The 12357-nt window shown below is 41.7% G+C and overlaps 1 protein-coding gene across 3 annotated transcripts in view; it reads left to right on the top strand.

Moving 5' to 3' along the window:
- The first annotated feature begins 1597 nt into the window (after window positions 1-1597).
- Window positions 1598-12357, top strand: part of GAA (alpha glucosidase) — a 32552-nt gene continuing 21792 nt past the window's right edge. The window contains exons 1-6 of one of the 3 annotated variants that reach the window (XM_069951623.1): window positions 1598-1658; window positions 4159-4595; window positions 5041-5186; window positions 7306-7471; window positions 10108-10204; window positions 11477-11596. In XM_069951623.1, the coding sequence (XP_069807724.1) occupies window positions 4179-4595; window positions 5041-5186; window positions 7306-7471; window positions 10108-10204; window positions 11477-11596 (946 nt within the window). In that variant the 5' untranslated portion in view covers window positions 1598-1658; window positions 4159-4178. Of the gene's footprint in view, window positions 1659-4008; window positions 4080-4158; window positions 4596-5040; window positions 5187-7305; window positions 7472-10107; window positions 10205-11476; window positions 11597-12357 lie in introns of those variants that run through there. The other 2 variants (XM_069951624.1, XM_069951625.1) reach the window with 2 other exon arrangements.

The raw sequence follows: 12357 nt of genomic DNA, 5'->3' as shown, positions 1-12357 counted from the left end.
TCAAACTTAATCTCTCCAAAACTGAACTTCTGGTACTTCCTCCCTCTAACAAACCTAAAGCCGACATCTCCCTCTCAGTCTGTGGTACTAGCATCACTCCTGTGCATCAGGCTCGATGTCTGGGGGTTATGCTAGACTCTGACCTATCCTTCACCCCCTACATCCAAGCTCTTACACGCTCCTGTCATCTTCATCTCAAAAACATCTCCAGAATCCGCCCATTTCTCACCACTGACACCGCTCAGACTCTGACTGTCGCCCTGATCCATTCTCGTCTTGACTACTGTAACTCCCTACTAATCGGTCTTCCTTTCTCTAAGCTTTCCCCTCTCCAGTCTATCCTGAATGCAGCAGCTAGACTCATCTTCCTCTCCAGCCGCTATACCGACGTTTCCCCTCTGTGCCAGTCACTGCACTGGTTACCCATTAAATCCAGAATCCACTTCAAACTCCTCACCCTCACCCATAAAGCTCTCCACAACTCTGCCCCTCCATACATCTCCTCCCTCATTTCCACCTATCATCCTTCCCGTGCTCTGCTAATGATCTAACCCTAACATCTTCCATAATCAGAACATCTCATTCCCGCCTCCAAGACTTCTCTCGTGCTGCACCAATTCTCTGGAACGCCCTACCCAAACACATCAGACTCATACCCAATACTCACAGTTTCAAGCGTGCCCTGAAGACTCATCTCTTCAGGCTCGCCTATAACATTCCCTAAACGGTTTCCCCCTTCTGTTGTTTCCCTTGCTCTATCTCTGACGGTTCCTGCACTTTATATGTTTACTTGCATCAGACATTGGCGTTGTTACTGGCTTATCCTGTATTTCTAACTATGAATAAAGGCTGGACCATGGACCATGGTGTCAACGAAAATTTATAGTCTGTAAGCTCCAACGAGCAGGTCTCGTTTATACTTTGTATTTTTGTTTTTATTTATGTTCTTATTTATTCCAATTTAACTGTGTATTATGTACCTCTGTACTGTATGCATAGAAAAAAAAGCGCTGCAGAATCTGTTGGCGCTATACAAATAAACTTTTATTATTATTATTATTATTATTATTATGGTTTAAAGTGGTCATCTTTAACTATTTAATGATTATACTATCTTTGCTGTATTCTGATTAGAGTTGAGCAAACAGTAGGTTCACGCAAATCGGAACACTGAACATTTGAATCCTACACTGCCTGGAGAAGATGGATGCTGATCTGCTTCTATGATTATTTTACTGGGTTCCGGGTAATAAAAATTTTGTGTTACAGTCCCTCTGTGAATGTCACTATGATTGCACAATAAAGAGATCTGGTTAAAAAAAAATCTTATAAAAACACTTTAAAATAGATTAGGTTATAAATCTACTAATAAATCAGTGCTCATATTTACATCTCTTGTTTAATAAAAAAAACAAATCTGCAAAAAAATTAAAACAGATCTGTTTACTTCCCTATTCATGTATCCACACTACTCATGCAGTCTTTTAACCTAGTTTTCTTTAGTGATGACTGAAATGTCCAATAGTGAGCGTCAGTATTCTTCACTTCCGTAATCTAAAGTCTCTTCCTTTATTGTCACGTGTCCACAAGTCACATGACTTGCTGTTACTAAAGGACCTGCAGTGCTGAGCTCTGAAGGCAGCTGCATGTGGGAGGGGGTAAGTGAAATAGGAAACCAAAGGCAGTGACTGTGGATTACAACTCACTTGTTTTATGTTTTACTTTTAACCTTATCAACCATTGTGTGCCTGTAAATCTATTTATGGGTACCTTGTGCTTTGGTAGGTTATATTGTTTCCATGTATTGTGTCAAAACTGCACGTAATGTTTTACTGAAATAGTTTGAACAGATGCACAAGATCAATAAGACCTATCTCCTATGTGTCCTTTTCCCCTTCCCGGCTGTAAAAAGACAGTTCAGCTTCTAGTTAGCACACAGCTTGAACACTGCTGCATTGCTTGTTGATGTTGATTTGTTTTCATGTATTTTAGTGTGAAAGAGGTCAGATCAGGGGCAGGTGGCTATATAGTGCATACTGCATCCCTGCTCTGAAAGGGTATGTTCACACTGAGGAATAGGCAAGTATTCAGCGAGGATTTGAAGAGGAAAGTTTTCTGCTTCAAATTCCTCACCTATTCAGCTCTGGCAGAATTTGAGCGGAATACAAGTGGTATTTAAGCAGAATTCAAGCAGAATTAAAGCCCCCATTGTTTTCTATAGGATTCCTCTAGTCTAGCCAAATCCGCTCATTGACATGTGTTAATTCAATTAAACATAATGGGACATTGCTCTGTTCATATTTTACGGGAGGAATTTCAACCTGAAAATAAGACAGGATTCTGCTTCAATTCTTGGCCTATTACTCAGTGTGCACATACCCTAACATGGAGCCTACAAAGCTATGAAAAAAAAATATATATATATATAAATAAATATAATCAAAAAGACCTAAATGACCTAAAAAATAGGTAGAATCAACAAAAAACAAGGCAGGGCTATAACATTATCCAGTCCTAAGAAGATACAACAAATATATTATAATGCCCATCAATTCAACACAGCGTAATAGCAATATTTTATGTGTATGTAGTATATGTATATGTGTAAGCAGGCGCCATGCCATTCCAGTATACAATTACTAACAATATATGGATAATAATATACATAGGAGTATCCAAAAAATGACAAGTTATAATTTCCAAAATCAAAGTCGGTAGTTTGAGTGACCTGGTCTCAATAATACCATGTTCAGAAGAAGCGGTAAGAGCGGTCATGAAGCTGAGCCTTCAGATCTTCGATGGCAAACAGGAGCTAGGACTGCCTTGACTATGATGTGGATTAGGCTGTACCAGATAATAGAGTATAATGCCTGTAAGTGTAACGATGACTAGGCAATAATTATGCTTTATACTCAGTATAACAATGCATTTTATAAAACTCATAAAAAGTAATAAACAGAAAATAAAACTTTTTTTCATAAATTATTTTAAAAAAATACTGAGGAAAAAAAACAAGTGTAAAAATAACTTTCAATTTTTGGTATCCCTGCATTCGTACTGACCCACAGAATAAAGATAATATTTTTTGGAAAGAAATACAAGAAAATCCCAGAGTTTTTGTTTATTGGTGTTTTTGCTTTTTCCCCGGAAAAAAAATTAACAAAAATAAATTAAAACTATATATCCAAAAATGATTTCTATAAACACTATTTACCCTTCTTTAAAGCTAAAATGGGTTCAGTTACTAAGAGGTTAAAATAGATACAATGCACCTGAGTTATGCAACAACAAGATTTACTCAAAATAAACAAAATCTACACAAAAAGTGACTTTTTTGGGGGACCCTTTTTTCAGATTAGGAGTTTAACAGAGGTTAAGGAGTCTTGCCTTACTACATCAGCTGTATAAAGTATCCTTGTTTGTAATTGGAGGCATTTCCTTTTAGACTGAATGAACCTTGTGAGTATGAGCGTGTACAGTAGGTGTACCTGTCATTATTCTGTTTATTTGGGTCAACCATAGCCATTGGCTTGGGAAAATATCTCTGTAAATTACATACTGTTGTATATTTAGGGCCAACCTTTCGCAATTCAAATTAAAACCTAATAACCCCTTAAGAACATGGCCTAGTTTGGCATTAAGGACACATAAATGTTAAAATTACATAATTTCATGAATCTTGGCACTTTATTTTTGTTCAATTGCCGTTTTTATTAAATGTTTCACTTGAATGTTTACACCATAGGGGAGATTTATCAAACTGGTGTAAAGTAGAATTGTCTTAGTTGCCCCCGGCAACCAATCAGATTCCATCTTTCATTTTTCAAAGAATCTGTGAAGAATGGAAAGTGGAATCTGATTGGTTGCTAGGGGCAACTAAGACAATTCTACTTTACACCATTTGTATAAATCTCCCCCCATGTCATCCTTTAATGGTTTAGGTCAGACATTCTCAACCTCTTGTCCCTTGTGAGCCATGTTTGACTTTTATTTATAGTCAGGAGCTACAACAGACTGAAAAAGATGGTCCAGAAAACTTATTTCATGGTGAATACAACAATTTACTGACTAAAAAACTGGTAAATCTGACAGATCCTGTGCATGAAAATACTGATACTTCAGTGTGTCAGCACCTTAAAATCAATGTTTTTCATTTAGTTTCTTGTAGGTGACTCAGGATGGCTGATCTAAGGTGTCTTGGGATAAAGAAATGGAGGTCTGGTGGTAAGCTACTGGGACTCTTTGTTTTGGTCAGTATAGTTGGCATTGCGACCTCCACTATTGAGAAGGAATCAGATGTGTGTGATGTGGCCCCTGCCCGTCGATTTGACTGCGCACCAGAGAAAGGCGTGACAAAGGAAGAATGTGAAGCTCGCGGTTGCTGTTATTCTCCAACAGGAAAAAATCCAAGGATTGGACAACCATGGTGTTTTTTCTCTTCAACATACCCAAACTATAAGTTGAGCAACAAAACCGAGACAGAACATGGATTTACTGCTACTCTTGTTCGATGCAAGGAGACGTTTATGCCAAATGATATTATGACATTGCAGCTTGTGGCTTCCTTTGAGACTGAGAGCCGCCTGCATTTTACTGTGAGTATTTTTTTTTTCTTTTTCAACAATAACAAGCCTTTACCAAAGCTGTCCCTTTTAATGGAGTACTCCAGGGGGAAAAAAATAAATCCAGTACTGGATCTTATGAAGGTGTTTTCCCTGAAATATGACATCCACATTTGCTAAATTACTATTTTTAGCTACCGTATTAGGGTGCGTGCAAACTGTGTAATGGGGACGGATAACCCGTCGTGCATTCCGCATGAACATGTTCATTCTTTGGATGGACGGAGTAATCCACCTGTGCATAGAATGCAGTCTATGACGTGGGTGGAGACGTGCACGCCCGCATCAGTATGGGAGCTGCAGAAACAGCTGAACACTGTTAGAATGGAGGGCCAATACACATGTGCACCCCCTGCTCCATGCTAGTAGTAGGAAAATGGTTTCATGTTTTTATTATGTGTTTAACTTTTTCTTCCAGATTAAGGACCCAGCTCAACAGCGGTATGAGGTTCCCATAAAGACTCCATGTGCAAAAGGAAAGGCAAACAATACTCAGTATGATGTTCAAATTACCCCTGACCCCTTCAGCCTTGTAGTGAAAAGAAAGAGCAATGGACAGGAAGTGTAAGTGGTTACTAAATGTTTGAAAATAATGTATCAGAATAGAAAATCAGCATGACATCATTAGTTATGGTTCCCAAAATGTTTTATACTTGGCCCGTACATTAAGAACGCTATTGGCCACTGCTGTGCCTTTTGGCCACCACCGCACCTCCTCCGGCTGTCAATAGATCCGTAGGAGGCGGGGTGGCAGCCTGAAGAAACATTGGTGGCGGCTAGAGAGCAGGATGGGAGCTGACAAGTGTCACAGACTTGCATCTGTGACACTGTCAGCCCAGAATACAGAATGTGAAAATGCTGGATCACACAACCGTTGTGAAGGTATGTATGCACTGCCTATGTGATCTGGAAACTTAGATTCATATCTGTGCTGTCAGTTTCCATGGCTGCACAAACGATACAAGGATCATTTCTGTAGCCCAGCAAAATTCTCTAGTTCTCACATACATAGTGATGCCAAATATATATATACGTTTTATAATGCCACTATGGCACCAATAGTAAAGGTCCTGTTTTAGCGTTAAACATTCATTCCATTCCATTCATTCTCTATGGAGCTGCTGGAGGGAGCAGAGTACAGCACTTGGCTCTTTCCAGCAGCTCCATAGAGAATGAATAAAGCTGCAGATCATTTGTTGTACCCTCGGCTGTATTCATAACAAAAGAGCCACAGGCTCGGAGAGGGAGATCACCGAGGGGTCTGGAGGTTGGACCCCCTACAATCTTACTTGTCCCCATCCTGTGGAATTAGTTTTATCTTGGAATACCCCTTTAAATATGTTGCTCACCCTTAGCTTTATATGCAGTCTCTCTTTGCAGGTGATGATCCCCAGGTACAGAAAATGTTTAGCAAAAGCAAATGGGGTGATTTTTGTTTTTGGCACAATGTACAATCTGCGTGACAGAAACATGTTAATGCCAGCGCAGCATTTGCCGATAGTGGGGATAAAACACATTTTTTTGTTATTATGGATATGTGAAATTGGAGCATGTTTAGGAAGGCCACATTCTATTTTACCTTTCTGATTTTTTTTCTTCATTTTACTTATTTTCTCTTTCTTTACAATGGGGGGCATAGGGTTACAGGGAACGTATTTTCTTTGTGTTTCCTGATGTCCTCTATACAAACCACTGATACAGATCACTGGTAAGAAAGATCTAATCTGGCATTAAGGACAAGACTCATATCCCGTTGACAGTGCTTAGTGACAGCCCTGCTGGTTGTTGTGTCCAAGCATGTGCAAAGCTATCGGTTACCTTGCTGCAGGCACAAGGACCAACTCTGCAGCCCGTTAATGATGTAGTCATTATCAGGTTTTTCATAACATTGTAAAAATAAATAACCTTTTTTTTATGCAACAGAATGTTTGCAATGTTATTTTTCGCATTTTTGTGAACGTTATGCAAAATAATTTTTGATGTAAACTTCTTAAGGGTGAGTCCTTGACAACACAATCTCTTCATGTACATAAAACAAAGGGGTTGTCTGGTGTTGGCAAACTGTTGCTATATGGCGGCGTCATATAGAAAATAAAGAGCCTATGCTTACCTCTCTACGCTCCCCCGGTGTCCTGATGCAGCATCTCCGGTGTTCCATGCTTACTGCAGTCACGCCTCTTCGAGAGGGGTGACAGCCTGCTTAGCCAATCACTGAGTGACAGGACAGCACTGTGGCTAGTGATTGACTGAGCAGACTGGCACTACTGAGGTGAGTTTGTTTCAGAAGTGGCGGGGCTGCAGTCACTGGGGATACCAGAGACGCCGCATCAGGACCGCAGCCATATAACAAAGGCTTGCCAATGCCGAACAACCCCTTTTAATGTCAATATTCTTAAAGCGCACTAGCCATCCATCAGCTAAGATACAATGGCATTCACCCAGATATTTAGAGGCCATAGTGTGATTTAACAGTAATGCCACTTCCTCAGCATCTGCTAACCCCACTTACCCTGCTACCACATAAACGCCCTATGCCCAGCCTGCGGCACCACTTCAGGCTTACATTCTTTGTTGTTGACTGGATTTAAGACAAAGTTTTTTTTTTTTTGTTTTTTTTTTAAGATTTGATTTTTTTTTTTTATTGTCAGTGCAATAAAGATCTATTTTGTCCTTTTTTTTATAGGTTGAATACAGGCTTGGCTCCACTTCTCTTTGCAGATCAATTTTTACAGATTTCCACATCTCTTCCCTCTCATTATCTATATGGTCTGGGGGAGCATCTCACTTCCATTAACCTAAACACTGATTGGTCCCGAATAACTTTCTGGAACAGAGATATTATGCCTATGGTAAGGGATTATATCCATTGTAATACTTTGTGTTTTATCATTCTCCTGATGCATTTTATAGTAATGTCACCAAATCCGCCATCAGTATAAGGTGTATGGGGGCCTCCCAAGTCTCCACCAACAGATTATGTTAGCAAAAATACGGGTCAGGCATGATGGATTTTCACTGCTCATTGTTCTCAAAGAGAGAAGCAGCCACCAGAGCTGTCTAGCGGTAGCTTAATACAGCCCAGGAGAGAGAGCTGTTGGCCACACTATCGTTCAGTCAACAGTTATTGAAGGTGTATAGGCACTTTAGAGAAATAAAGACATTGCTTGTTTCCATCCTTCAAGAACCTTTTAAACGGTTAACCGTTAACAATGATTTCAAGATTGAAGATGATGTTTGGAGACAAAATATTTTTTTCATAGGGTTTTTTTTTTATGAGATTTTTAAATTTTTTTCTTAACACAAAAAAGTGCATTTTTAACAAAACATTGCCCATCCACCACCTGAAAACCCCTGTACATGTAAACAATGTTTATGGAGGTAGCAAAAAAAATATTTGTTTATAAAAATAGCGAAGAAAGTTACATACGGAAACAATCCCCTCGCATGTTCATTCTCCTAATAAGAAATTTTGAGTCGTGTAAAGCACCTAGAGCAAGAATCTTTCAGCACTTAATCATGTATGAGGGTTGGTAAGCGAACAACAAGAGGATAGTGTCATTTACATTGCTGTAACACTACATCTTCCTCTTAAACTAGCATGTCTATTAATAGTTTCATTTTGATCCGACAATAGTAAAAAGGCCTCCACTGGGTTACGCCGAAGATCCCTAGACGGTATACCAGGTGCATCAAACAAAGGGGCCCAAATATTCTCAAATTTTTTAAAGGCCTTCCTTTTTTGATATACCCCTTTCTCTAAACAAACTACTATATTAATGCTAGCAATTAGTTCCAAAATAGAAGGTGCGTTCTCCTGAATCCAATACCTGGCAATTAACTTGCACTTTCATAGGGCTTTCGGTGTTCTAAATATAAACCTTACGGATGCTCACCTTTCCAGATCACCACCACCACCACCACCAGTGGCGGATTATAATATGGGCGGTTTGGGCGGCTGCCCAGGGCCCGAGGCCGCCACTGACTCTCTGATGTGCGGCTGCCAGGGGTGTCCCGTCCTATCCCCGGCAGCGCGCGCATCAGAGAGCTCCCCGTGCGCCTGTGGCTGTGACTTCCGGCGCACAGAGAGCTCTCTGATGCGCGCGCTGCCGGGGATAGGACGGGACACCCCCGGCAGCCGCACATCAGCCGGAGGCTGCAGAAGGAGAGAGGCTCGACGGGGGAACGGACGGCACGGGAGTTGTTTTTTTTTGTGTTATCTGCTGGCAAGAGGGGGACCATCTATAAGGGGGGGGGGGGGAGAGGGGGGACCATCTATAAGGGGGGGGAAGGGCGACCATCTATAAGGGGGGGAGAAGGGGGACCAGCTATAAGGGGGGGAGAGGGGGGACCAGCTATAAGGGGGGGAGAGGGGGGACCAGCTATAAGGGGGGGAGGGGGACCAGCTATAAGGGGGGAAAGAGGGGGGACCATCTATAAGGGGGGAAGAGGGGGGACCATCTATAAGGGGGGGGGAAGAGGGGGGACCATCTATAAGGGGGGAAGAGGGGGACCATCTCCTATAGGATTAGCACGCTCCTCGCCTGACCTCCTCTGTGCTGCTGTGACCTCCCCTATAAGATCAGCACCCTCCTCTCCTGACATCCTCTGTGCTGCTGGGACGCTGTGTCCTCCCCTATAAGATCAGCACCCTCCTTTCCTGACATCCTCTGTCCTGCTGGGACCCTGCGACCTCCCCTATAAGATTAGCACCCTCCTCTCCTGACATCCTCTGTGCTGCTGTGACCTCCCCTATAAGATCAGCACCCTCCTCTCCTGACATCCTCTGTGCTGCTGTGACTTCCCCTATAAGATCAGCCCCTCCTCTCCTGACATCCTCTGTGCAGCAAGGGACCAAACATTAAGGTTTATTGGGTCCAGCAAGTAGGGGAGGCAGGCAGTGTTTATTGGGGACAGCATTGGAGGGTGGGGGGGAGGGGGGGCAGTAGTGGATTATAATGTGGACGGATTGACTGGGGGGATGGGGGCCCAGGTGGGGTGGACAGCCCAGGGTACATTTAATCCCCCACTGACCACCACCACCAAATAAATAAAATTCTGTCCACAAAGTACTATTACAGTATAATTATTGCTTTTTAATAATTTTCTGGTGAGTATAAAATAAAAATACCCTATTGTTACAACTCCTGGTCCTGGCTGCTCACTGTCAGAGCATGACCGACACAATGCCAGTCACTGCCTGCACTAACCAGGCAGTGTGGGGCTTCGTAACAGTTGGACCACCAGGAAAGTAAGGTATGGCTTCCCCACTCCCCACCTGCCTAAGCGCCATTTTTAAACCGTTTTTACAGTTCTTCTAAATTAGACAAATTTGTCAGACTGTCTAATCTAAGTTTTTACTGTCTTATTGGATAGTGGTGGATTGACTGGACCATAGACTTCTTTATAATTTAGGATGACTTACAGCATGTCAGGTTTTTCTATGACAAACCACAAAATGATCACAGGCAAATATAATGTTTTGCAGAAAGAAGCAAATCTATATGGTACTCATCCATTCTACTTGGCTGTGGAAAAAGATGGTTCAGCTCATGGAGTGTTCTTGCTCAATAGCAATGCAATGGGTAAATATTTCACTTTAATGGAAATGTTTTAATTATGGTACTCCATGGTATGGTAGGGGTACTCCAGCAAGGAAAAAAAAATCTTTAAAATCAACTGGAGTAAGAAAATTTTTATAGATTTAGGTCTGAATAAAAATCTTAACAGTCTAAAACTGCTATATGTCCTGCAGAGGGGTGTATTTTTTCTAGTCTGACACAGTGCTCTCTGCTGCCACCTCTGTTTGTGACAAGAACTGTCCAGAGCAGAGGAGGTTTTCTTTGGGGATTTGCTACTCCTTTGGACAGTTCCTGTCACGGATAGAGGTGGCAGAAGGGAGAAATATGTCAGATTAGAAAGAATACAGAACTTCCTGCAGGACGTACAGCAGCTGATAAGTACTGGAAGACTTGAGATATTCTTTTCTTTATAATTCCCCTTTTAGGGTACAAACACACACTCCGTATACGCAGCAGATCTGCAGCAGATTTGATGGTGCAGATTTGATGCTGTGTTCAGTTATTTAGATCTAATCTGCTGCGTATCGCAGCAGAAAATATGCTGCGTATACAGTGTGTGTGTTTGTACCCTTAATGTAAATGGGGCGTTACCAATTAAAGGTTAAATTGTGATATAGTCCTAGGTTAGCCTACAGATTGTCCATGCTGCCATTCACTTCCATAATTGTTGGCAGCACATCACCTGTTTATATAGGGAGATGTGCTGCCATCTAACAACTACTTTAGGGCTGCACAATATACAATCAGCTGACAAATAAATATTTGCTTATCTCGCTCCTGTTCTCGGGGCCTTTTACACAGAGCACTTTACTCACAGGCAATGTCTTCTCTGATAGGCATCCTTTCATTTTCTTCTCTCTTTAGTCCAGATCACCATGAGGCCTGGTGTACACACAGGGGAGATGTATCAAGGATGCTCCCCTAGCGTACGCCACAGAGAAGTTGCAGATTCGTGCCCTCTCTGTGGCATATGCCAGCCATAACCCCTGCTCATCTGAAGGGCAGGGAGGAGGCGTGGCCTTCACCTGCGCCAAATTTATCTTGATTTAAGTTTGCATAAATCATGATACAAATCTATTCCGCAATTTTCCTCAAAGCTTCCGCCAGGCCCAGGGCCAGTCAGCTGGGGAAAAGGGGCTGGGCTTTATTTAAAAATGGTGGGTAAAACTGGTGGTAAGTCAATATTTTTCTCTTCCTACCACTTATATTTATGTTGGATTGAATTGGTCTAAGGCTAAAATGCATTTTTTGCTCTTTCCTAATGTTTTTTCCTAGATGTTCTTCTTCAGCCCGCCCCAGCTCTTACCTGGAGAACTATAGGAGGCATTTTGGACTTTTATGTATTTTTAGGCCCAGAGCCCAAGTCTGTGATCCGCCAATATCATGAAACAATTGGTAAGAATAACACCGCTACACAAGGAAACTTTAATCAGTTAATCATGAAAGCGATTAATTTCTAGGTTAGGCCATATTCACTCGGAGTAAGAAAACGGCCGATATTGACACGGCCATGTCAAACAACAACCGCTTACATGTGTCACCCGGCCGATACTGCAGTATTGAATGGATGAACATCACTTTATTTTAATTGGAATGCGGGGACATTCAGGTGTGCCCGCGCTCCAGTTTTCCATAGCCCACAATATAAAGTATGGCCATGAGTCGTACTTTACACTGTGAGCACAGGCTATCTTGTACGGCTGCTGTTCACTGAATAGTGGGTGCACAAAATAGACCTGTCAGTTATTTTGTGCGGCCGCAGAGGACACCGGCCGTAGTGTACGCAGCATGTTCAGTGCAGCCGGCGTTGTTGCAACCTGTAATAAAGGTCGTTGTCTATTGTAAAATTGTGGTGTGTGAACATGGCCTATTTACTGTGTACAGTAAATAGAAATTTACACAAAACACAGTCATAGCTATATACCCTCTCATTGTCCTGGAGGCATTTTCTTTTGGTTTTGTTCTTCATCTGACTCTGACAACCATGAGGACTACTTCCAACTGCGACTCTTTTCTGTGGAGAATGGGTGCCCAATTAGTGTACCATGCAGTAATAATTTATTTACTGTGTTCCCTGACTCACTTACTTATAATGTCCCTACAGTGATTTTTTTTTTTTTTTTTTTACAAATAATACCCTAGCTTGTTAATAGCCC

This window comes from Dendropsophus ebraccatus, chromosome 14 (genome assembly GCF_027789765.1).
Source record: "Dendropsophus ebraccatus isolate aDenEbr1 chromosome 14, aDenEbr1.pat, whole genome shotgun sequence".
Taxonomy (NCBI): domain Eukaryota; kingdom Metazoa; phylum Chordata; class Amphibia; order Anura; family Hylidae; genus Dendropsophus; species Dendropsophus ebraccatus.
The sequence above is the reverse complement of the archived record's forward strand: the minus strand, read 5'-3'. Positions and strand labels throughout refer to the sequence as shown.